The following is a 26,876-nucleotide window of genomic DNA, read 5'->3' on the forward strand; positions in this document are numbered from 1 at the left end:
ATACGTTTTACTGCGTTTCAAAGTCTTGAATTCAGTTTAGTTCTCAAATAAAGTTCTTCTGAGAAATTCAAAACCCTTGTCTTACAAAAAAGCGGGCTATGGCCTTACTTTGGCTTGTTATACCCTATACAGTGTTTTTATTTAGTAAAAAAACAATAGCCCTTGTATTTATCATAAAATTCAATATTTTATCCATTGCTACAGCTCTTTGTGACTTTCTTATTTAACCAGGGCGATTTTTTTTATCGCCCTAGTCTTAAAATTCCATCTATAAGGTCAAAGAATTAGAAAAAGGTTCCTATTCTTGTCAAAAACGTGGAGTGCTGTCATCAGAAAGATGATGCGTTTCAAATGAGCTGTCACTCGCCACAAATAGGAGCACAATCACAATTAGCTCACAGCAGAGGGGGTTCTAAGGGGTCAGACACTATTTTTTGGGACTAAACCAAATCTGCTTGACTAGTAGCTCATTTTAAAGCCCTTTTCTCTTTGATTCATAATATATACGTCTTACCGTGTTTAAAAGTCTTGAATTCAATTTAGTTCCCACATAAAGTTTTTTTTTTAAAGAAATTCAAAATCCTTGTCTTACAAAAAAGCGGGTGAAGGCCTTGCTTTGCCTTATTATGCCCTATACAGTGTTTTTGTTAAGTGAAAATCAAGATCCGTTAGATTTATCATGGAATTCAATATTTTCTTCATTGCTACAACTCTTTGTGACTTTCTTATTTAACCAGGGCGATTTTCTTATCGTCCTAGTCTTAAAATTCCATCTATAAGGTCAAAGAATGAGAAAAAGGTTCCTATTCTTGTCAAAACGTGGAGTGCTATCATCAGACGGATGAGACATTTCAAATGAGCTGTCAATCTCCACAAACCAGGGCATAATCACGCTTGGCTTACAGCAGAGGAGATTCTAAGGGGTCAAAAACTATTTTTTGGGACTAAATCGTATCTGCTTGACTATTAGTTCATTTTAAAGCCTTTTTTTCTGATTCATAATATATACGTCTTACCGTGTTTAAAAGTCTTGAATTCAATTTAGTTCCCAAATAAAGTTTTTCTAAGAAATTCAAAATCCTTGTCTTACATAAAAGCGTGCGATTTCCTTGCCTTGGCTTATTATACCCTATACAGTGTTTGTATTAAGTGAAAAACAATAGCCCTTGTATTTATCATAAAATTAATATTTTATCCATTGCTACAGCTTTTTGTGACTTTCTTATTCAACCAGGGCGATTTTTTTTATCGCCCTAGTCTTAAAATTCCATATACAAGGTCAGAGAATTAGAAAACGGTTCCTATTCTTGTCAAAACGTGGAGTGCTGTCATCAGACAGATGAGACGTTTCAAATGAGCTGTAACTCGCCACAAATCAGAGCACAATCTCAATTGGCTCTTAGCAGAAGAGATTCTAAAGGTTTAGGCACTACTGTTTGGGACTAAACCATATCTGGTTGACTATTAGCTCATTTTAAAGCCCCTTTCTCTCTGATTAATAATATATACATCTTACCGCGTTTAAAAGTCTTGAATTCAATTCAGTTCCCAAATAAAGTTTTTTTTTTAAGAAATTCAAAATCCTCGTCTTACAAAAAAGCGGGCGATGGCCTTGCTTTGCCTTATTATGCCCTATACAGTGTTTTTATGAAGTGAAAATCAATATCCCTCCGATTCATCAGGGAATTCAATATTTTATTCATTGCTATACTCTTTGTGATTTTTTTATTTAACCAGGGCGATTTTCTAATCCTCCTAGTCTTAAAAATCCATCCATAAGGTCAAAGAATGAGAAAAAGGTTCCTATTCTAGTCAAAACATGGAGTACTATCATCAGACGGATGAGACATTTCAAATGAGCTGTCACTCGCCACAAACCAGGGCATAATCACAATTGGCTCACAGCAGAGGAGATTCTAAGGGGTCAGAGACTACTTTTTAGGACTAAACCGTATCTGCTTGACTATTAGCTCATTTTAAAGCCTTTTTTTCTGATACATAATATATACGTCTTACAGCGTTTAGAAGTCTTGAATTCAATTAAGTTCCCAAATAAAGTTTTTCTAAGAAATTCAAAATAGTCTTAAAGCTCCTTAATATAAGGTCAAAGAATGAGAAAAAGGTTCCTATTCTTGTCAATTGTGGAGTGCTATCATCAGACAGATGAGACATTTCAAATGAGCTGTCACTCGCCACAAACCGGGGCATAATCACACTTGGCTTACAGCAGAGGAGATTCTAAGGGGTCAGAAACTACTTTTTGGGACTAAATCGTATCTGCTTGACTATTAGTTCATTTTAAAGCCCTTTTTTCTGATTCATAATATATACGTCTTACCGTGTTTAAAAGTCTTGAAGTCAATTTAGTTCCTAAATAAAGTTTTTCTAAGAAATTCAAAATCCTTGTCCTACAAAAAAGCGTGCGATTTCCTTGCTTTGGCTTATTATGACCTATACAGTATTTTATGAAGTGAAAAACAACAGCCCTTAGATTTATCCAGATTTAACCAGATTAGATTTAAGAAGGGCGATTTTCTTATCGCCCTAGTCTTAAAATTCCATCTATAAGGTCAAAGAATAAGAAAAAGGTCTTACCGCGTTTAAAAATCTTGAATTCAATTTAGTTCCAAAATAAAGATTTTTCTAAGAAGTTCAAAATCCTTGTCTTACAAAAAAGTGGGGGATGGCCTGGTGCTGGCTTATTATGTCCTATACAGTGTTTTTATGAAGTGAAAAACAATATCCCTTAGATTTACCATAACATTCAATATTTTCTTCAATGCTACAACTCTTTGTGACTTTCTTATTTAACCAGGGCGATTTTCTTATCGCCCTAGTCTGAAAATTCCAGTCATAAGGTCAAAGAATTAGAACAAGGTTCCATTCATCTCAAAACTTGGAGTGCTATCATCAGACAGATGAAAAATTTCAAATGAGCTGTCACTCGCTATAAATCGGAGCATGATCACACTTGGCTCACAGCAGAGGATATTCAAAGGGGTCAGACCCTACTTTTTGGGACTAAACCGTATCTGCTTGACTAGTAGCTCATTTTAAAGCCCTTTTTCTCTGATTCATAATATATATGTCTTACCGCGTATAAAAGTCTTGTATTCAATTTAATTCCCAAATAAAGTTTTTCTAAGAAATTCAAAATCCTTGTCTTACAAAAAAGTAGCGATGGCCTTGCTTTGGCTTATTATGTCCTATACAGCGTTTTTATGAAGTGAAAAACAATAGCCCTTAGACTTACCATAACATTCAATATTTTTTTCATTGCTAGAACTCTCTTTAACTTTTTTTATTTAACCAGGGAAATTTTCTTATCGCCCTTGTCTTAAAATTCCGGCAATAAGGTCAAAGAATTAGAAAAATGTTCCTATTCTTCTCAAAACATGGAGTGCTACAAACAGACAGATGAGAAGTTTCAAATGAGCTGTCACTCGCCATAAATCGGAGCATAATCACAATTGGCTGACAGCAGAGGAGATTCTAAGGGGTCAGACACTACTTTTTGGGACTAAACCGTATCCGCTTGTCTAGTAGCTCATTTTAAAGCCATTATTTCTCTAATTCATAATATATACGTCTTACCGCGTTTAAAAGCATTGAATTCAATTTAGTTCCCAAATAAAGTTTTTCTAAGAAATTCAAAATCTTCCTCTTACAAAAAAGCGGCGATGGCCTTGCTTTGGCTATAATTCATGTCAAAAAATTCAATTTTTGTAAGAAATTCAAAATTCATGTCTTACAAAAAATTGGGTGATGGCTTTGCATTGGCTTATTATGCCCTATACACTGTTTTTATGAAGTGAAAAACATTAGCCCTTAGATTTATCGTAGAATTCAATATTTTCTTCATTGCTACAGCTCTTTGTGACTTCCTTATTTAACCAGGGCGATTTTTTTCTCGCCCTAATCTTAAAATTCCCGCTATAAGGTCAAAGAATGAGAAAAAGGTTCCTATTCTTGTCAAAAAGTGGAGTGCTATCCTCAGACAGATGAGACATTTCAAATGAGCTGTCACTCGCCACAAATCAGAGCACAGTCACAATACGCTCACAGCAGAGGAGATTCTAAGGGGTCAATTCAATTCAATTCAATTTATTCGAATAAAAACATAACAAAAACATCAATAACAATAAAGATCCTAGAAGAGAACTTGTTAAGGACCAAAGAAAGAAAAAAAAATTAAAAAAGCACTAAAAAAAAAAGATAGAAGAATAAAACATGGGCAATTAAAGCAAATTGGTTAAAAATTGAAAGATTAAATTATATTATCAAGTTTTGTTACATTTTTATGCAGCTTGCAGTAACTTGTGGCTAGTTTAACCCTGGAGGGTGCTTTGTTCCATTGAATAATGAATTTATAAACAGGATATTGCTGGGCAGCACTAGAAACGCATTAAGGAATTATAAAGGCTCTATTGGATGAACGGAGACAGTGGGCTTCCGAATTATTAATGTTATAACAGGTTAGTAGTTGAGATGGAAAATTATTGCGGAAAGCAGAGTAAGCAAGCGATAAGTTTAGTTTTTGTTTGATTTGATCAAGTGGAGCTATGCCAAAATCTGAATACAAATCACGGGTTGGATATAGACGGGAAAGCCGAAAAACTGCTTTAATGGCACGGTTTTGGGCAAATTTGAGTTTTTTTAGTGAAAGACCGGTTTGTATTTCCCCAAACTGATCCGCAATAAGAAAGGTAAGGAAAAATAAAGGAATAATAGAGGGTAACTAGGATGTCTTTAGGAAGAAAATAATTCACACGGTTAATCATAGCTCCTTGTCTCAAAATTATTGCTGTGATGTAAGAAATATGATTAGAGAAGGACAAGCATGAGTCAATAAATACACCAAGAAACTTGGCAACCTCCACTTGTGGGAGGATGTCGGAGGAGTACTTGAGACCAAGAGCAGGTTGAATTACGTCTTTGTTGTAGGGGGTTCTGAATAATACTATTTGACTTTTTATGCTATTAATGGTCATGTTATTCGTAAGGCACCGCGCATGGACTCTGTTCAGAAGGACTTGGGCAGAGGTTATTGCCGATGGTAAATTGGTGCCAGTGATGAAGAAGTTGCTGTCATCAGCAAATAGTACAGGATACACTGAAGGGCCCAGGTCCATAACAAGATCATTGATATATAGGAGAAATAAAATAGGGCCTAGAACGGAGCTTTGCGGGACACCCCTCCGAACAGGTAAGAGCTGAGAGGATGCTCCACCTAAGCTCACACTCTGTACCCTTCCAGATAGGTAAGAATCAAACCAAGAGAGGGGAACACCACGAATACCGCAAATATTTAACTTACTTATTAAAATACTATAATCGACCGTGTCAAAGGCCTTAGAAAAATCCAAAAACAAACCCAATACAGTTTTCTTAAGGTCGAGTTGTGAGCGTATGAACTGTGTGGCGTCAATTAGGGCATGAGAAGTTGAAAATTTCGGCCTAAAGCCATATGGGTGAGGAAAAATCAAGGAAACAGAGTGCTGACTGTCAAACAGAAAGGGAGACAAACGTCTGAAGATGATTCTCTCGAGCACTTTGGATATAACAGGGAGAATTGAGATTGGACGATAATTACCTATCTCAGTTGGATCGCCCTTTTTAAGAACTGGGATAACAATGGCTGACTTTAGTAAATCAGGTAAAACTCCGTGGGTTAAAGATAGGTTGGCAATGTGCTTGATGGGCTCGCAAACAAAAGGAGATATGTTCTTCAGGAGTTTATTACTTTATCCAAGACAGTCAGGTGTAAAACTAATAGGGAGAGAACCGATGATTTGAAGTACCTCATTGCTATCAGTTGGGCAGAAAAACGTGGATTTAGAATTGAAGCAAGGGAGTAAAGACTGTAAGGAGGTGCAGGAACTAGTATGGAGAATATTAGAAAAACAATCATTAAATGTGTCAGGTGCATGTAAAGTGTCAACTAATCTACCATTTGTGTTTTTAAGGTAAATAGGTATAGACTTCGATTTTCTATTTTTTGAGAGTACATCATTAATGGTGGACCAAATATTTGTCAGGTTACCTTTTCAATTGAAATTTTTTGTATAATGATAATTTTTCTTCGCTTCACGGATGAGTTTAGTGTATAAGTTTTTATCATTTGATACGTCGATTTCACTACTGGTCTTACAGGCTAACTTATATAATTTTTTTTACGATATGAGGAGACAATGAGGCTATATGACATCCAGGGGCATATAGGGATAGTTTTCCGGTTAGGTTTACGAATAGGAAAAGTTGAATGCATGATCTCACTTAGCCTTTGCGCATAACCATTTGTGGCAGAATTTACCTCTTGACAATTTAAAACATCGGACCAGTCAGTGGTTCTTGGGCAATCGATAAAATGGCTTATATTTGCAGAGCTGTAGTTTCTAGTAGGTGTTGGGATGTTAATTCTAGAGCGTAGACGTAGTGGTTGGGAAGGTAGTGACAAGTAAATAGGAAAATGGTCTGACAGATCCGAAAATATTATATTTGAGGACAGTTCATTCGCCATGGATGTGTATAAAGAAATGTTATAAATTATTGTTTATGTTGATCTCACAGAATCAACTATGCTGGGGAAAAAAACATTATGGGTAGAATACCATTAACGGTTACCGATTCAAAAAAAGTGTCAGATTCAATATTTTTACCAACATTGAGTAGGTTACAATTAAAGTCCCCAAAAACTATTGCCTTTTTATTGGGTAGATTAATAAAATTAGAAAAATCATCAAACAGATTACAAAAACATGAGGTCGGAAATGGAGGAGGTTTATAAAATAAGGAGAGTATATAGGAATTTTGGCTGATAACTATGTTAACCATTGTTGAATAAATACATCCGAGATTTATTTGTGTAGAGAATATAGACTCACACTCTGATAGCCTGGTAAAATTTAAATTCAAACGAATGTAAAGTGAGATACCCCCAGTACACTTTATCAATCTCCTGGGCATATGGATTATTTGGTAACCGGTGAGTGAAAAATCACTAGTGTCATCATTATTGGAAAGCCATGTTTCTGTTAATCCTATAGCGTTAAAAGGGCAGACACCATTGAATGAAATTAAATCTTTAATCTTGAGCCACTTATCCTGGATGCTTCTGATATTGAAATAAAGGATATTAAAGGAATTCATATTAACTAGTTCTTGTTTCACATTGGTAGCAAAATCAAGAATACCAAGGTATTAACAACTAGCATGAGTTAAGGTATCTTCGGGGCTGCTTATAGGGTTGGCGTTCTGATTACTCTCTGTATCGGAATAATTAAAAGTAATGTTATTAGAAAGGTATAAATTAGTTAAAAACGAAAAGTCACACATTAATTAGTCGTCATACATTCTTGTTGGGTATCTACTCGCTTGGGTTTTGCTTTGAACTTCATCCTCGCCCGAAGAGACTTCGTGACGGGTCGTCAATTTCTGTGTTACTGTGTTAGTCGGCTTTTTCTTGTTTTTTTTTTTGTTTTGCTATGGCTTGGTGCTTCTACCATCGTTAGTAGAGGTGACCCTAAAGCCCCCACGGGGCACCCCTGCTGCCACCTATAACTTTTTTACACCCCAAATATGGGCATAGAGTCCCTAGGGAAAACACCTGTGCTGTCAGTCCTGACCCTACACCATATATGGGCATAGACTCGTGACGGGAGTCCATATATGGGCATAGCCTCCCTGGGGAGAACACGTGGTTAATGGGGTCAATGACCAAAATTTCCAAGTGTGTCAACAACAACAACATCGACCTTGACATTCGCTGTGAGCGTGCACTTACAACAACAACAACATCGACCTTGGAACACATGTGCTGTCGACCTCAATTCACCTATCGAGAATCATTAATTCCCCTTAGAAACAACAAATTAATTCCCCTTTCTTGACAGATCAATCAACCAATGACATCATCTGTCAGACTTTAAAAATTTTCGCCTAGAAACGATTCTTCAGGAATAGATCCAAGTCATTAATGTCATTGCATCGGAAACAACTCTTTTGGTCGAACTCCAAAGGATATTAATAACCAAAGGCCATGGAACCAATTCTCCAAGAAACATCTTAGTGATGAATTATTTTAGCGCGGGAATCAGGTTTCTTATTAATTTGAAATGCATTAGCGCAGAGATGCCAAAAACAAAAGGAACACGCTGAAATTACGTTTAGGGATTATTTGGGCGAAACCGTTTTAGACAGGCTATGGAACTATTTCGGCGAAACAGTTAGAGACATTCTAAAGGAAGATTATAGAAGAGAATTTGAGGGTGAAACTCTGTGGTCGTTATAATACACAAGTTCCATTTGAACAGTGTTGTGAGGTCCTCTACCCCAACCCCAAAGGGTTCCGATCCCCCACCCCAACCCCGAAGGAAGCCCCCGGTACTCAAAGGTCCCCCAAGCTCCCAAAGAGCCCCAGCCCCCCAAACGCCCTCCTCAGACCCTCAAAGACCCTCCTCAGGTCCTCAAAGGGCCCCCGGACGCCCAAAGGGCACCCCGGACCCCCGAGACCCACCCCCCCGTCCTCAAAGGTCCCCCGGGCCCGAGACGCGCCACGGGCCAGGAATGCGCCGCATGGGGATGCGCCGCAGGGATGCGCCGCAGGGATGCGCCGCAGGGGATGCGCCGCAGGGATGCGCCGCAGGGATGCGCCGCAGGGATGCGCCGCAGAGAGGCGCCGCAGGGGATGCGCCGCAGGGATGCGCCGCAGGGATGCGCCGCAGGGATGCGCCGCAAAAAGTAAAGTAAAAATTTCGAAATGTTATCCCCCAAACGCCCTCCTCAGACCCCCAAAGGCCCTCCCCTGGTCCTCAAAGGTCCCCCGGGCTCCCAAAGGGCCAACCGGCCCCCAAGGGTCCCCCGGGCCCCCCAAAGGTCCTCCCCCGGTCCCCAAAGGTCCACTGGGCCCCCAAAAGACCACCCAATCCTCAAGGGCCCCGGATCCCCAAACGCCCTCCCTGGGCCCGAAAGGCCCTCCCCCGGTCACCATACATGCACACAAAACTTACACACACACAAAAACTTACACGCACACACAAAAACTTACACACACACACGAAAACTTACGCACACACACACGAAAACTTACACACACACGCCAAAACTTACACACACACACACACAAAAACTTACACACACACACACACACACAAAAACTTACACATGCACATGAAAACTTACATGCACACAAAAACTTACATGCACACAAAAACTTACACACACACAAAACTTACACACACACGAAAACTTACACACACACGCAAAAACTTACACATGAACACAAAAAAACTCACACACACACTCACAAAAACTTACACACACACACACACACACAAAACTTACACACACACACACGAAAAATAACACACACACGCCAAAAATTAAACACACACACAAAAACTTACACATACACACACACACACACACAAAAACTTACACATGAACACAAAAAAACTCACACACACACGCACAAAAACTTACACACACACACACAAAACACTTACACACACACACACGAAAACTTACACACACACGCCAAAACTTACACACACAAAAACTTACACACACACACACACACACAAAAATTTACACATGCACACGAAAACTTACATGCACACAAAAACTTACATGCTCACAAAAACTTATACACACACACACACACACAAAACTTACACACACACACACACGAAAACTTACACACACACGCCAAAACTTACACACACACAAAAACTTACACACACACACACACACACACACACACACACACACACAAAACTTACACACACACACACACACAAAACTTACACGCACACACACGAAAACTTACAGACACACTCCAAAACTTACACACACAAACACTTACACACACAAACACAAAAACACACACACATACACACACACACACACAAAAAAAACTTACACACACAAACTAATACACACACACACAAACACACACAAACTTACACGCACACACAAAAAACTAAAACTAAACAAACAAAAATAAGACATACAAAAACATATACGCACACACAAAAACTTACACCCACACGCAAAAACTTACATTCACACAAAAACTTACATGCACGCAAAAACTTACACACACACACAAAAACTTACACACACACACAAACAATTTAACAATCACACAAAAACTTACACACACAAAAAAACTTACACACACACACACACACACAAAAACTAACACATGAACACAAAAACTAACATTCAAACAAAAAATTACACACACACACACACGAAAACTTACACACACACACGTTAAAACTTACACACACAAAAGCTTAGACACACAAAAACTTACACACACACACACAAAAAAAAAACTTACACCCACACGCAAAAATTTACATGCATACAAAAACTTACATGCACACAAAAAACTTACACACACACTAAAACTTACACACACGCACAAAAACTTACACACACACAAAAACTTAAACACACACATACGAAAACTTACGCACACACACACAAACACACACAAACACAAACAAAAAACTTACACATGCACACTATAACTTACATTCTCATAAAAAATTACATTCACACAAAAACTTACTCACACTCACACAATCTTACACGCACACACAAAAACTATCACACACACACACGACAACTTAAAAACACACACGAAAACTTAAACACACACACACAAAAACTTACACACACACATGAAAAATTACACACAAACACGAAAACTAACACACACACGCAAAAACTGACAAACACACAAAAACTTACACACACACACACACAAAAAAACTTACACAAGCAGACTAAAACTGACATTCACAAAAAAACTTACATGATAAAAAAAAATAACACACACAAACACAAAAAAACAAGCACAAATAACAAACAAACACACACACGAACACATACACAAACAAGAAATAACTTGCACACACACTAAAACTTACACACACACACAAAAAAACTAACACAAGCACACGAACAAAAACAAGCACACAAAAACATACATGAACACAAAAAAATACATGCACACAAAAACTTAAACACACACACACACACACACACACACACACAAAACAAACACACACACACACTAAAACATACACACACACGCCAAAAAATACACACACAAACAATTACACACACACACACACACACACAAACAAAAACAAACTAAAAAAAGAACACAACAAAAACACACACACACACGCAAAAAATCGTACAAACACACACACACACACAAAACTTACACACACACAAACGAAAACTCACACACACACTCCAAAACTTACACACACAAAAACTTACACACACACACACACACAAACTTACACACACACACAAAAAAAACTTACACACACACACAAACACACACAAACTTACAAACACACACAAAAACTTACACCCACACACAAAATCTTACACACACAAACACTTAAACACACACACACAAAAACTTATACCCACACTCAAAAACTTACATGCACACAAAAACTTACTTGCACACAAAAACTTACACACACGCACAAAAACTTACACACACGCACAAAAACTTACACACACACACGAAAACTTACATTCACACGAAAACTTACACACACACACACACACAAAAACAAACACAAACACACGAAAAAAATAACACACAAAAAATGAAATACACATAAAAAATTACACACACACACACATAAAATCTTACACCTACCCTCAAAAACTGACACCCACACTCAAAAACTTAAATGCACACAAAAACTTACATGTACACAAAAACTTACACACACACTAAAACTTACACACACACACAAAAACTTACACACACACAAAAAAAATTACACACACACACGAAAACTTACGCACACACACACACACACACATACACACAAAAAACTTAAGAATTCAAACGAAAACTTACATGCACATAAAAACATACATGCACACAAAAACTTACACACACGCACAAAATCTTACACACACACACAAAAACTTACACACAGACACGAAAACTTACACACACACACGAAAACTTACTTAGGTTAGGTTAAGTTAGGTTAGGCTAGGTTAGCCTACGGCCGCGCGCGTACGTAGGCTAACCTTGCCTAACCTAACTTAACCTAACCTAACTTAATCTAACCTAACCTAACCTAATCATACACCTAACTTTTTGCCTGTCTCTCACCTAACCTAAGCTAACCTAAGTGAAGCGTACCTGGGCTAACCTAACATAACTTACCCTAACCTAACTTAATCGAACCTTAACATAACAGAAGCTACGGAATAGTATAGTTTAAAATATCAATATCTCTCATGATAATATAAACTAACCTAACTTAAACAGTGAATTTCCACCATTCAGACTGGTGGACTGAGACCCCAATATTGAGCTAGTGGATTTCCACCATTCAGGCTGGTGGACTAAGACCCCAATTCGAAACATTTCGAAATTTTTACTTTTTAGTTTACTTTTTGCGGCGCATCCCTGCGGCGCATCCCTGTGGCGCATCCCTGCGGCGCATCCCCTGCGGCGCATCCCTAGGGCGCATCCCTGCCGTGCATCCCTGCGGCGCATCCCCTGAGGCGCATCCCTGCGGCGCATCCCTGCGGCGCATCCCTGCGGCACATCCCCATGCGGCGCATTCCTGGCCCGTGGCGCTTCTCGGGCCCGGGGGACCTTTGAGGACCGGGGGGAGGGCCTCTGGGGTCCGGGGTGCCCTTTGGGGGTCCGGGGGCCCTTTGAGGACCAGAGGAGGGCCTTTGAGGGTCTGAGGAGGGCGTTTGGGGGGCTGGGGCTCTTTGGGAGCTTGGGGGACCTTTGAGTACCGGGGGCTTCCTTCGGGGTTGGGGTGGGGGGTCGGAACCCTTTGGGGTTGGGGTAGAGGACCTCACAACACTGTTCAAATGGAACTTGTGTATTATAACGACCACAGAGTTTCACCCTCAAATTCTCTTCTATAATCTTCCTTTAGAATGTCTCTAACTGTTTCGCCGAAATAGTTCCATAGCCTGTCTAAAACGGTTTCGCCCAAATAATCCCTAAACGTAATTTCAGCGTGTTCCTTTTGTTTTTGGCATCTCTGCGCTAATGCATTTCAAATTAATAAGAAACCTGATTCCCGCGCTAAAATAATTCATCGCTAAGATGTTTCTTAGAGAATTGTTTCCATGGCCTTTGGTTATTAATATCCTTTGGAGTTCGACCAAAAGAGTTGTTTCCGAGGCAATGACATTAATGACTTGGATCTATTCCTGGAGAATCGTTTCTAGGCGAAAATTTTTAAAGTCTGACAGATGATGTCATTGGTTGATTGATCTGTCAAGAAAGGGGAATTAATTTGTTGTTTCTAAGGGGAATTATTGATTCTCGATAGGTGAATTGAGGTCGACAGCACATGTGTTCCAAGGTCGATGTTGTTGTTGTTGTAAGTGCACGCTCTCAGCGACTGTCAAGGTCGATGTTGTTGTTGTTGACACACCTTGGAAATTTTGGTCATTGACCCCATTAACCACGTGTTCTCCCCAGGGAGGCTATGCCCATATATGGACTCCCGTCACGAGTCTATGCCCATATATGGTGTAGGGTCAGGACTGACAGCACAGGTGTTTTCCCTAGGGACTCTATGCCCATATTTGGGGTGTAAAAAAGTTATAGGTGGCAGCAGGGGTGCCCCGTGGGGGCTTTAGGGTCACTTCTACTATCGTTTCAAGTGCTGGTGATTCTTTCAAATTTCTAGGGGACTTGATAACAGTTGGGATTGTAGAAAATGTTGATTTAGAATGGCATTCCATTCCTTATTTGAAGGATAAAAGTTGGACCGTAGCTTTTTGCCAGATTTCCTCTCCTGGGAACGTAGTAATGGCCTTTTTTTTTAAGAATATTTCTTAGTTTAACTGGTTCACTGCCAACCTCGATAAGATAGGAAACTACAAGGTATGTGGCTAACCTTTTTCATTCTTTATTATAATGATCAATAACTTGTGAATATTATAAAACTGGAAGTTGAGAAGAGGAAGGTTGCAATTTGGCCTAAAGTGAAAAAAATTCAGTGGACCGTTTAGTAAAAGAGCCACCTTTATTTATTGAGAACGATATCTGTCTCTTCTGGTCGTATGAATATTTAGTTTTGCTATTGATGGGTTAACGGAGAGTTGATTTTCTAGGTATTGTCGCAGCTATGATTGACTAGGGCAAGTTTAACATCACAGAAGTTTGGGGGATCTTGGCTCTCTTATTATAGGTTGGGTAAAGTTGCTTCTCAAGTACCATGTGCCCCTTATTATTTACAATTTTTACGGAAGGCGTCTTTCTCGGTGCAATTTTCTGTAACTTGGATAGGTTTAATAGATTTTTGACATGATTGGAGTGACTGTTCGCAATTATTTTTGTTATGGCCATGAACTAGGCAAATCGTACATTGTAGGGGCTTTGGTTTAAAGGACTTATGGCGAAGGGCCATACAATACAGAAAAACTTCTCTTTGCAACTCATTTTTGCATACAATGAGCACTGAGCGACTGGGTATAAGATTACCATCATTTTTCAAGCTGAGTCATGTGGCTGTTGTTGGTTGGACCGGATGACCTGAAGAATCAATTAGTTCAGCTGTAAATTCCTCTATTGGTATACTGGTGTCAACACCATAAACCACGTATTTATACGACTTTTCTACTTCTTTTGAAGTGGCAAAGATTTTGGAACCATCAACGATTAATTCCTTGGACCTTGAAAGGACTGAATCCGCGGCCTTATGAAAGGTAAAGTAAAAAATTGTCAGACTGTCATTTAGTAAGACTACTTCAAAAGTTGAGTTAGCGAGTAGAAGTGTAGGCTTTCCAATATCCATTAACTGCTCCCTAGTAAAGGGTTGACCATAGGTTTTCTTGATGGTCACAATGTAATAGTATGGCTGATCTAAAGATCTAGGAAGCGATTCAATTGGTTGGGAATCATCAGGGAGTGATATAATCTTGGGTTGGGGTTCTTCAGGGGGTGATCTAATTGCATAATTTTTTCTTTTTTTGCAAGGGGTTTCACTGGTAATTTTAGCTTGAAGGATGTTTAGGGCTTGTATCCCCTTAAGATGTGTGGTTGATTTAGACATTAGAGTTGGGGGGGGGGTCTAGTGAAGTGTATGTTCGACGGCAGGAAAGAGGAGACATCTATTTATTTTTCAGGAGTTTCCTTTGTGTCAGACATGAGCTATTTGGAACTAAAAAACTCACCTCTTATTTCTTTCACTGTTCAGCACTATAATTCAAATCCTATAATCCAATTATCAAGAACACTATCTTTTTAGACTAAACCATATCTGCTTGTCTAGTAGCCCATTTTAAAGCTCTTGCTTCTCTGATTCATAATATATACGTCTTAGTGCGTTTAAAAGACTTGAATTCAATTTGTTTCCCAAATAAAGTTTTTCTATGAAATTCATAATACTTTTCTTACAAAAAAGTTGACAATGACCTTGCTTTGGCTTGATATGCCATATACGGTATTTTATTAATTGAAAAACAATAGTCCTTGGATTTATCATAGAATTCAATATTTTCTTCATTGCTACAGCTTTTTGTGACTTTCTTATTTAACCAGGGCGAATTTTCTTATCGCCCTAGTCTTAAAGTTCCATCTTTAAGGTCAAAGAATGAGAACAAGATCCCTTTTTGGTGCCATATGCCACCTTAAGATCAGTGTCGGCTCGTTCACTAGGCAAAAACAAGCCTAAGGTAATAGACCATCACCGAAATAAGTAAATAAAACAACTTTTTCCGAGGGAAGTAAAGAGCAAAGTTGAAACATAAAACGAACAAAATATATTACTTTACAGCCTATCTAACATATATAAATAAAACTATTGCAAATAAAAGCACATGATATATTAACCTATGTTTGTAATATTACAGAAAACTAGCACAGCCCTTTTCGCAGTGTGCAGCACTTTTTCCAGGAACTATGGAGGATCATATCATCACCAAAACCAAAGATTTTGACCTTTGTATTATGTTGAACCGAATGGCTACCTCAAGATTACCATTAGATGACTTTGTGGGGAGGAGGCCTTCAGGGAGGGGGCTAGTTGCCCTCCAATCTTTTTGGTCACTTAAAAATGGCACTAGCAAATTTAATATCCGTTCGAATGAGCTATTACACACCTCTCTATGATGTTCCAGTCACCCCCTACAGTGGCGGATCCAGGGGGAGGAAGGCGCGCCCCCCCTAGCGTAGTCTAAAGTAGTGTAATTTACTTAATTAACTCAAGTTTGCGGTGACTAAACTTGCTGCTAACCCAAGTTTATCGGATCAACCTATTTTGTGCCCCCTCCCCCTATAAAAAAATCCTGGATCCACCCCTGACCCCCTAGCCCTGCTAGAACAAAAAAGTAAAAACGGGAGACATATCTGTGCTACCCATGCAAAAAATTCATTCTCCTTATTTATCAAGGAGGGGGACTGTTATTGCCTTTTTTGGTATTTTCAACTATGCTGATTCCAATGGTACAGTTTTCATTCTGATCTGATGCCTTTTACGAGGGGTTTCAAGCTTTTTTGTGAAATCACCATAGATTTTTTTTTGTAATAAACTTTTACTTTTAAGACAAACCGAAATAGTAGTTACCATTCCTGAATTAGTGTTACATAGTAACTTTCTTTCACTAGGTATTTTTTTTCAAAACACGCTTTTTAGCTTTCGATTACTATGGGCTGTGATTCGTTATTTACTAGATTGCAGCTGCCGCGGCAACGATGGCTCCTGTCTTTTTTATTTTTCCGCCGTAATGCTGCAAACCGTAATTTGAGATTAATCGTATAGGAGGAAAACTACCCCTTCCTTATCCCCATCCCAAACCAGGTCAAAGAAACTTTGGAGTGTCATCATTCGATCCTGAATCAGTGTTACACAACAATTTTCTTTCACTAGGTAGTTTTTTTTAACGCGTTTTTTAAATTTCGGTGACCATGGGCTGTGATTTGCCCTTTACTAGGTTGCAGCTGCCGCTGTAGCCGTGACTCCTGTTTTTGTTATTGCAATTTTTCAGCCGTAATGCTGCGAGCCGTAATGTGAGATTAATCGTATTGGAGGAAAACCGCCCCTTCCTTATCCCCATCTCCACCTCAAAGTCACAGAAACTTTCGAGGGTGCTTATTTGATCAGAAAATGAGAGTTATTTTCATTTATTATAAGTGGAAAGCGATTGGAGATCAGCCAGACACAGGGAGTATTTTTGGTGGGGGAGGGGGGAGTAAAGCTGGTTCCCACCTATTTTGTACTTTCTCTTTGAATGCTCGATTTTACGTCAGCTCAAATTTGCGTCTTTTAAGAAATTATCAGTTGACACAGTGCCCAAAAACCCAAAGAAGTTTGATTTGGAAGATAATCTGCTTTTGTTTCGTAAAAGTGTCGCATTTCATTATTGTAAATAGATGTGATAGCTGAATACCCACGCCATAGAGCTCTGACAAATTATCAATCCCGCAGGGACGAGGGTTGAGCAAGGATTTGGCCTTTTGACAACACTTTTACAGATCCAGGCTATTTGATTCCTGCCAAAATTTTGATTTTTTTTTTGTTAACGAGTTTGGTGTGCATTAGAGAGACGCTTATTTTCATTGATAGTCAGAGCAGGAGTCACATTTTTCTACCCTTTACAGGGTGAAGACATATATTTGGGCAAATTTTCAAACGTTTTTCTTGATAAATTCTCCGATTTACAAAAATTTTGCCCTTTAAATTCAAAAAACAAGAAGATGGTTTCTATTGCGGGCCGATGTGCTTTCAATTTATAGTTTTCTTTGCAGTTCGATTGATTTGGAGTGTGAAGATCCGCTCAACGATCTCCACTTAAATTTCAGAGACGAAGAAAATATAATTGACAAATTGGCAGATGACGAAAGTAGCAATATACTACAAGCCCAAATCCTCACGTAAATTGTATAAACTATAAACGTATCATTGAATGATATTAGCAGAATTTGCAGAATGTCACCTGTAACAAATTAATTAAAAAAAAAAGTTTTTCAGAGGAAAGTAAAGAGCAAAATTGAAACTTAAAACGGACAAAAATTATTACGTTACAGCCTATCCAATATATATCAATAAAACTAATACCGATAAATAAACTAATTATGTTTCCCTGTGTTTCTAGGATTATAGAAAACTAGCACTTTACTAAAAACACAAAAGTCGAGTATAAGAAATAGGAATATTGATTTTGGATTTGGGAGTATATGGCCTGACAACAATAAACCAATCTGTAAATCTTTCCAAGTCTTACACCAATTGTGGCATCAGTAATTTTCAGTATACAATTAAAATCATCTTAAAGATATAAGCGTAAGATTAAATAAAACAAAAGGAATTTGACTCCTAAGTGGAAATGTAACTCCTATTTCTAAAATGAAGGGATCAAGTCATAATTACGCAAGGAATCTCTCGAAAAAATATTGTTATTTCAACCTGGAGAAAGGGTCGTTGATTTTAAATGAGAAATAATTTTATAAATCTTGAAGACTTTAGCGTAAAGAGTGAGATTTGGGGAGGGGGTACACCCCATTCTCACAATTTTAATGTTTAATTTTGTTCCCAATTTTCATTTAAAAAAAATGATTTAAAACTTTTCTAGAATTATTCACTAAATTAAAATGCTATATAGAGCATACCCAGTCCAACCAGGGCGCGAAGGCCATATTTTGACATCCATTTAAATGAGCATGGTCAAGAAGTCCAATAATCATGAGCCAATTGTGGTTGAGCTCCGACTTGTGGCAAGTGACAGCTCAATTTGAAATGTCTCATCTATATGATGATAGCACTCGACGTTTTGATATGAATAGGAACCTTTTTCTCATTCTTTGACCTTGTAGATATAAATTTTCAGACTAAGGCGATAAGAAAATCTCCCTGGTTAAATAAGAGAGTCAAAAAGAGTTGTATCAATGAAGAAAATATTGAATTCCATGATAAATGTAAGGCCTATTGTTTTCACTTCATAAAAACGCTGTATAGGACATAACAAGCCAAAACAAGGCCATCGTCGCTTTTTTGTTAGACTAGGATTTTGTATTTCTTAGAATAAAACTATTTGGGAGCTAAATTGAATTCGAGACTTTTAAACGTGATAAGACGTATATATTTTGAATCAGAGAAAAAAGGGCTTTAAAATGAGCTACTATTCAAGCAGATAAGGTTTAGTCCCAAAAAGTAGTGTCTGACCCATTAGAATCTCCTCTGCTGTGAGCGAATTGTGATTTTACTCTGGTTTGTGGCGTGTGACAGCTTATTTGAAATTTATCATCTGTCTGATGATAGCTCTCCACGTTTTGACAAGAATAGGAATCTTTTTCTCATTCTTTGACCTTATAGATGAAATTTTAAGGCTAGGGCGATAAGAAAATCGCCCTGGTTAAATAAGGAAGTAACAAAGAGTTGTAGAAATGAAGGAAATATTGACTTCCATGATAAATCTAAGGGCTACTTTTTTTACTTCAAAAAAAAAAACATTGTATAGGGCATAATAACCCAAAGCAAGGCAATCGTCCGCTTTTTTATAATACATGAATTTTGAATTTCTTAGAAAAACTTTATTTGGGAACTAAATTGAATTCAAGACTTTTAAACGGGGTAAGACGTATATATTATTAATCAGAGAAAAAAGAGCTTTAAAATGAGCTACTAGTCAAGCAGATACGGTTTAGTCCCAAAAAGTAGTGTCTGACCCCTTAGAATCTCCTCTGTTGTAAGCCAAGTGTGATTATGCTCTGATTTGTGGCAAGTGACAGCTCATTTGAAATGTCTCATCAGTCTGATGACAGTACTCCACGTTTTGACAAGAATAGGAATCTTTTTTTCATTCTTTGACCTTACAGATGGAATTTTAAGACTAGGGCGATAAGAAAATCGCCCTGGTTAACTAAGAAAGTCACAAAGAGTTGTAGCAATGGAGAAAATATTGAATTCCATGATAAATCTAAGGGATATTGTTTTTCACTTCATAAGAACACTGAATAGGGCATAATAAGCCAAAGCAAGGCCATCGCCCGCTTTTTTGTAAGACAAAGATTTTGAATTTCTTAGAAAAGATTTATTTGGGAACTAAATTGAATTCAAAACTTTTAAACGCGGTAAGACGTATATATTATGAATCAGAGAGAAGAGGGCTTTAAAATGAGCTACTAGTCAAGCAGATATCGTTTAGTCCCAAACAATAGTGTCTGACCCCTTAAAATCTCCTCTGCTATGAGCCAACAGTGATTTTGCTCCGATTTGTGGCGAGTGACAGAGCGATAAAAAAATTGCCCTGGTTAAATAAGAAAGTCACAAAGAGCTGTAGCAATGAATAAAATATTGAATTTTATGATAAATACAAGGGCTATTGTTTTTCACTTAATAAAAACACTGTATATGTTAAAATAAGCCAAAGTAAGGCCATCACCCGCTTCTTTGTAAGACAAGGATTTCGAATTTCTTAGAAGAACTTTATTTGTGAACTAAAGTGAATTCAAGACTTTGAAACGCAGTAAAACGTATATAATATGAATCAGAGAAAAAATTGCTTTAAAATGAGCTACTAGTCAAGCAGATATGGTTGAATCCCTAATGGTTGAATCCCCAAAAGTAGTATCTGACCCCTTAGAATCTCTCTGCTCTGAAGTAATTGTGTTAAAGTATTTTTAATAGTCCTTTAGGTTTAAGGAGACAAAATTTGGCAACACTGTAATTAATTAAAAAGATTGGGCGATCGCCGAGGGATGTTTTCTTTAAAATTTGGCAATACTGAACATAGGGCGATGGCCAGGGCGATGGGGTATTACTTCAGGCTGGTCTTTGGAGAGGTAAACTTTAAGCTATTCACTATTGAATATTTTACATTTTCATTATTCTAATGGATTTCCATAAAATACTTTTCCAACAAATATTAAAGCACTTAGTCAAAATCACAAAAACAATATAACTAAACAAAGACTGATGTTTATAGATTATCCTAAATTTCAATTTATTTTAGCTTGTTGTTAGTGACGAACAGATACAAGGAACAGTTTGGGGAGAAATGGGAAATTGCGCATTTTTTCGTTTTATGACCGCACTTCAAGTTCTCTCTGGGTGGCTTCTTGCAACGATGTTTTGCTGTATTGGACCAGAAGAATATAAGATCTTCAGGTAAGTTTCATAATTTCATTTTAAGTTCAGTAAGTTTCATTTCTTTAAGGCAAGTGGTTATGCCTCTGGAAGAAATAGAGCTCACGCAATAAGAGATAATTTATTTGCAATAGCCTTGTATGGTGTTTGCAGCTCTCGCCTTTTCATTACCCGTTTTACATGCACTGCCTAAACAGAGAGAGGTCCACAATTATACTGTGGAAGATAAACTTATGGTCCAAATACTCGTATATTCCTCTAAACAAAGGGAAGACAATGATAATGACTTCACACATGTTTCGTCCATATTTATCTGAAAGCCTTTCATGGACAGTTTGTACTTTTGAGTCAAAGATGTACTTTATTAGGTTTTTGGTGTCCTCCTCACAAAACATCCCCTAATTCACGCCAAATTTACTGGGGATAAACTTTGTAGTACTGCGCGTAAACGAATGGAGCTTCAAATGTATTAACTAAGCAAAATGGATTGTTTTTTTTATATTATTATTATTATTATTGCATAGAAGCGAAAGAACGAATTCCCCAGCTCGTCATAATATGTGATTTGAAACTGGGAGGCTATATAAATAATTTTTGACCCCCTGTTTGAGAAAAATTATAAAATCCCTTGGTTTTGATCAAGACGAAGCCGCTTTTTGGTGATTTTCCTCCTTTCTTCTTACACGTCATAGATGAATTTTTAAACGCAGAATTTTTTAATGATTAGATTTAACTGAATGAATATTACGATTTCTGAATTGGCACAAAAAATAAACTGTTTTAAAAACTGAGACCTACGACAATTTTTTTGCGATACCGTGACCACACTGGCTGCGCATGAACTACGACAAAAACGAAAAACGAAAAAAACCTGTCCCAGTTGGAAAGTTTCTGTATGGATTTTATCTAAAGTTCCCTTTTGGTTAGTTCTCAACTGGAACACTCTTTCTGGATCCTTTTTTTAAAGATATTCTGTCCGTTTGGGTCCATAGCCATGATTCTATGAATGAGTTTTTGGTCCATTTGAATACTTTCGATCATAATCTACTGTTTATGTTGGAGATTGATGAGTGAGGGAAGCTTCCTTTCTTGGATTTCCAAAATCCAACAAACGTTTCCAATTTTGAATTCCAAATCTCACAAAAATGATTGCCAAATCATACAAAAATGATTAAAAAAGGCACAAAAATTGTGAAGCCATCCCCATTCTTCGATCAACCTCATAAAAGAAGACAAAAATTTTACAACAAGACCGTATATCACTAGAATTAGCAATAAAATTGGAAACATTTTACGAAACATAAACTTAGTGTTTTTGTCAAAGATTAATCGAAGGTTGTTTTGTTAATCGAATGAATGTTTTGTTAATTTCAGGAAAGAAGGAACTGATCCTATTCTTTGCAGTGACGCATATTAAATCCTGGGTTCCTATGAGAAATTTTACATTGGCAGAACCTTTCAACAGTTGGGAGGAAGGCCACTCAAACATAAGCTTTCAATTGATTTTTAAGTCTAAAACCACAAATGTCGATTTTAAACTTTGTTTAGCCTCCTTGCTTTTGGATATTTAGTTCATTTGCTTTTTTGATAAGAGAATCTTAGTTTCCAAAGTAAATAGTTTTCCATAATCTTTAAGTAAAGCAATAATAAAAAAACACACACACATACAGGGATATTTCAATAAACACTATTTATGATGATCAGAGACAACACTCTAGCGTTGCTTATGATAAAGAGCCATAAGGGTTCTATATATTATTTTCCCCAGAGCCACTTCATACCGAAAAGTTGGTTGCATAAACTTAGGAAAGGGCTCGTTCGATTGGAAATGGAAAGCTCTAGTGCTCTTTTAAAAAGTCAAAAATGATCCGAAGGCAACCAGCTCCCTCCCACGCAGTTTTCTTCACAAATACATCTGATCAAAATTTTGAGATAGGCATGTTGTTCAGAATAGTTTTAACATCAAGTAACTATGCCTCTGGGATGGACATAACTCCCCACAACCCCTAGACCAAGGGCTGTAAGTTCCGCAAGTTACCCCGTTCTTTTATTGCAAAAAGAGAGTATGTTTGAACCTGGGTCTCCAAAAAGGTCTAGGGTATTAAGGTGAACCTTAATGAAGTGTTGAGAGGGGTGCCGAACACAGTCAAAACATACTACGTACATGCTGATTGTCTGTACATCCCGCGTGTCAGCAATATCTACGGAACGGCTGAGGGTATTAAGTTGAAACTTTCAGGGTATGTTGAGGGAGATGCTGAAGAGTGATTGGCGTCAAAACAGTCCCCCCGGCACTTATTAGATCCCCTTCCCTCGACACTGGTTGAAAATTCTGAAAAAGTAATTTTGTTCAAAATAGTCAAGAGGTCCTAATTACTATGCCACCCGGAATGCCATAGCCCCAACGGGCTGGGGCAAGGATTGTAAACTATGTTATTTGTCCGGTGTTTACATGCAAGATTTATCATTAGGAAAAAGAGGAACGTTTGATTCTGGGTGTGTCCAGAGACTGAGGGTATTAAGGTGAAACTTCAGGGAATGTTGAGGGACATGCTAAACTATATCAAGACACTATATGCATTCAGTTTATGAAAAAAGCGTATCTGCAATGTCTTAAGAACGGCTGAGGATATTAAGTTGAAACTTTCACTGCATGACGACAGGGATGTTGAAAAGGGGCAAGAGGACAAGTAACCCCCTCCCATTCCCGTTTTAGCTCTCCTCCCCCAAAAGACATCTGATCAAAATTTTGAAATAGCTATTCTGTTAAAAATAATCAGAAGGTCAAATAACTATGCCTCCAGGGATGGCATAATCCCCCCCAACCCCTGAGGCAAGGGTTGCAAGTTATGCAAGTGTCCCATTGTTTATATATTAATAAAAAGAAAAAATCTGAGGGAAGTAATCGGTGAAGTTGGATCTTGAAACAAACAAAAATTAGTACTTTACGGTCTGTCTAACATATATCAATAAAACTAGAAAAAACAAACCAATGTATCAATGCCTATTCCAGGATGGGTGCCGTCTGATCAATGCCTACCCCTGTGGAGGGCGCCGTTGGATCAATACTTACGCCGGGGAGGGCGGCGTCGGATCAATGCCCAGCCCAGGGAGGGCACCGTCTGATCTGCCATAGGGGCCACAGAAACTATTATACGGTAATACTACTGATCTTTACCTTTAACATCAATAACAGCACACCTGTATATCCTAGTATCTTATATTGATTCTGCCAGTCTTTGGTTTACTACGGTACAATCATTAAGATTAGCTGTCTTACCATCATGTGAATACAATGTTAACTTATTACCCATTTTATAACCAAATATTGTAATGGTATAACTAGATTGTTGTACCTACAAAATTATCTGATACGTATTACAGCAATAAATATGTTGAGCTAACTTGAATCTGTAATTTTATTGTTTCATGACCTTGCCTTGAAATCTTTGAGTTAAATTCAGGATTGGCAAAAATACCTAGAGTTACGTTGAAAATGCAGCCTTGGTGATTTTCTCTTTCAGATATTCTAAACCATGGCAGTTAATTTGTCCCGGAGTGTGTGCAAGTGGCATACTTCTTCTCATCTCTGGTTTAAATGCTGCAACATATTATGGAGGACTTCGAGCATTCTGTCAGTCAATTACAACTGGTTTGAAAGCTCAGCGGTAAGTAAATTTCGGTGAATTCAGCGTATAATACTTAGCTGGTATTGCAGATAATTTGAAAGTATATGCTAAGCATAAAGTAACACTTATAACCCTGTGGATACGACAATATATAACCCTATGGGATGTATTTCTTGTAACCCAAACCCAAGTGTAGTAAAAATATCTTGGGAAACCTATTTTGCATCATTAATACGATATAAAATAGGGGGGGTCTTCAAGGTAGGAAATAGACTGGGTTAACACTCAAGGGTGAATAAAACTCGTGTGAATGGAAGGTTATATGAAGTCTTGAGCAGGGATTCCAACTGTAGCACGAAATTGCTATTGCAGCACTATTTCATTATGTGTAGCATTGTAGTACGTGCTCAGGGTTGCCACCTATATCACGAAAGCGCTATTTTAGCACTATTGTTGCACTATTATAGTCAATTTTTTGACTGTAGTGCCGAAAATCGCTGCGTAACACACAAATATGGGGAATGTAGCACTTTAGGAACTCACTATTGGGGAAATCCTGATCATGAAGAAGGAAGGCGCTCCATCAACACATGAATTAAAGACACGAGAATAAGAATTATATGAAAACTAGACCAAATAGGGTTTTCCTGGGCCTTTTTGATAGCTCTCGCTTTGCTTGGGCGGAAGATTGGGTCACCTAGCCTTTCCATTTTGTTTCAACCGCTCTTGTCGTTTCTTTTTCTAATTTTTTCTGGTACTCCGGTAGAAGCACAAATTCTTGATTCCCGAGGATTAGCGTCTCCATCTAAACTAGAGTAATTTCGATTTTCGTTACTTCGGTAACTTTTCTCTGATAATACCCTTTCCAACAACTTACTAACTCTGATACTAAACGGTTGTTGAAACTCTTGTGCAAGCAGATCTATAGCATTATTTTATAGTATGATGTCATAAAATCTTACCCTCTTCGTCGTCCTTTTATAGAAGTATTTTATAAGAAGTAATGCCAGAGCCCCAAAAACAATGACTGCTAGACATTCTATATACTTTTGGTATACCCTCTAAAGCTATTGTGCGTTTTTTAAGCCATAAAAATTGTCTGCGTCCCTAATATCAATCAGACCTTTCAATTTTCTGATTCAATTTGAGTTTTATTTTCAACTATGCCAGCAAAAACACCTTTTTTGTAAAAGTGGGCCCTACCTAAACAACGCACTACTTAATTGACGAAGAATATTTAAACGCTATCCATATTTCTCCCAGCTGAGATTAGCGTCCTTTATCTCTAACCAGATTTTTGCGCCCCTTTGTTTAACACGGGTCATTAAGACATCACCGCTTTCACGTAATTCTTTCCCTTTAACCAGGAGACTGCTACGAAGTTTGTTTAGTACTGGTGGAAGGTCTGATGTAATACGTATCCTGGATCCTTTAAGCTTCAAAACAAATTTAAAAACGCTTTGGATCTCAAGTTCATTACGTAATCAGATGAGGACAGGTATTGCTTTGGGTATTCTATGCATGGTAACCCCGCTTGTTCGTTTATCAGGAAGACGGTGAAAGTTTGTCACATGGATGCTATCAACTGCTAGGCCTAGTGTTTCTTTTATAAATATTTTCAACATTAGACTTGGCATTTTGACCTGGGCGTTCTGACGGTAAACCATGAATATTAGGTTTAACTGTCTATCTTTAACTTCAAAGCCGAGTAGCTTTTATCTCAAGCTCATCACAGAGACCTTTCTGAAGAACAGAATCTTTCTCAAGGGATGCAATTTTACTCGTGTGCGAAGAAGACTGGATCTTAAGCTCCACAGTCTCAGCGTTCATACTGTCAAGCTTCTTTGAACGTACAAACTGAGATCAGAGGATTGAGTCCAGTTTTAAATTCAGAGTTTCTGTCAAGGTATCAAAACATATTTGTGTCACAGCCCATTTGTTTCATTCGACATCATTCGTTATAATAAATAAATGCCTTGATCCGCCTTCATCAAATTAGAACTCCATTTGGTTTTTAAATAGCGCTGTTTACTAATCTTTCTTTGCTATAGATGGCGCTAGCACAAAAATTGTAAGTGCTGTTTTACCAAGGAGACTTGCTCCAAAAAAGCAGTTCCAAACCGCGGGA

General features: G+C 37.8%; 1 protein-coding gene across 1 annotated transcript in view; it reads left to right on the top strand.

Annotated features, from left to right (window-relative positions):
• Nucleotides 1-26,876, top strand: part of LOC148940017 (uncharacterized) — a 45,382-nt gene that overhangs the window by 13,583 nt on the left and 4,923 nt on the right. The window contains exons 2-3 of the mRNA XM_089106235.1: nucleotides 20,986-21,140; nucleotides 24,644-24,787. Coding sequence (XP_088962361.1) covers nucleotides 20,986-21,140; nucleotides 24,644-24,787 — 299 coding nt within the window. The remainder of the gene's footprint in view (nucleotides 1-20,985; nucleotides 21,141-24,643; nucleotides 24,788-26,876) is intronic.

This window comes from Artemia sp. Qi Xiang Cuo, chromosome 20 (assembly GCF_049724085.1).
Source record: "Artemia sp. Qi Xiang Cuo chromosome 20, ASM4972408v1, whole genome shotgun sequence".
NCBI lineage: Eukaryota > Metazoa > Arthropoda > Branchiopoda > Anostraca > Artemiidae > Artemia > Artemia sp. Qi Xiang Cuo.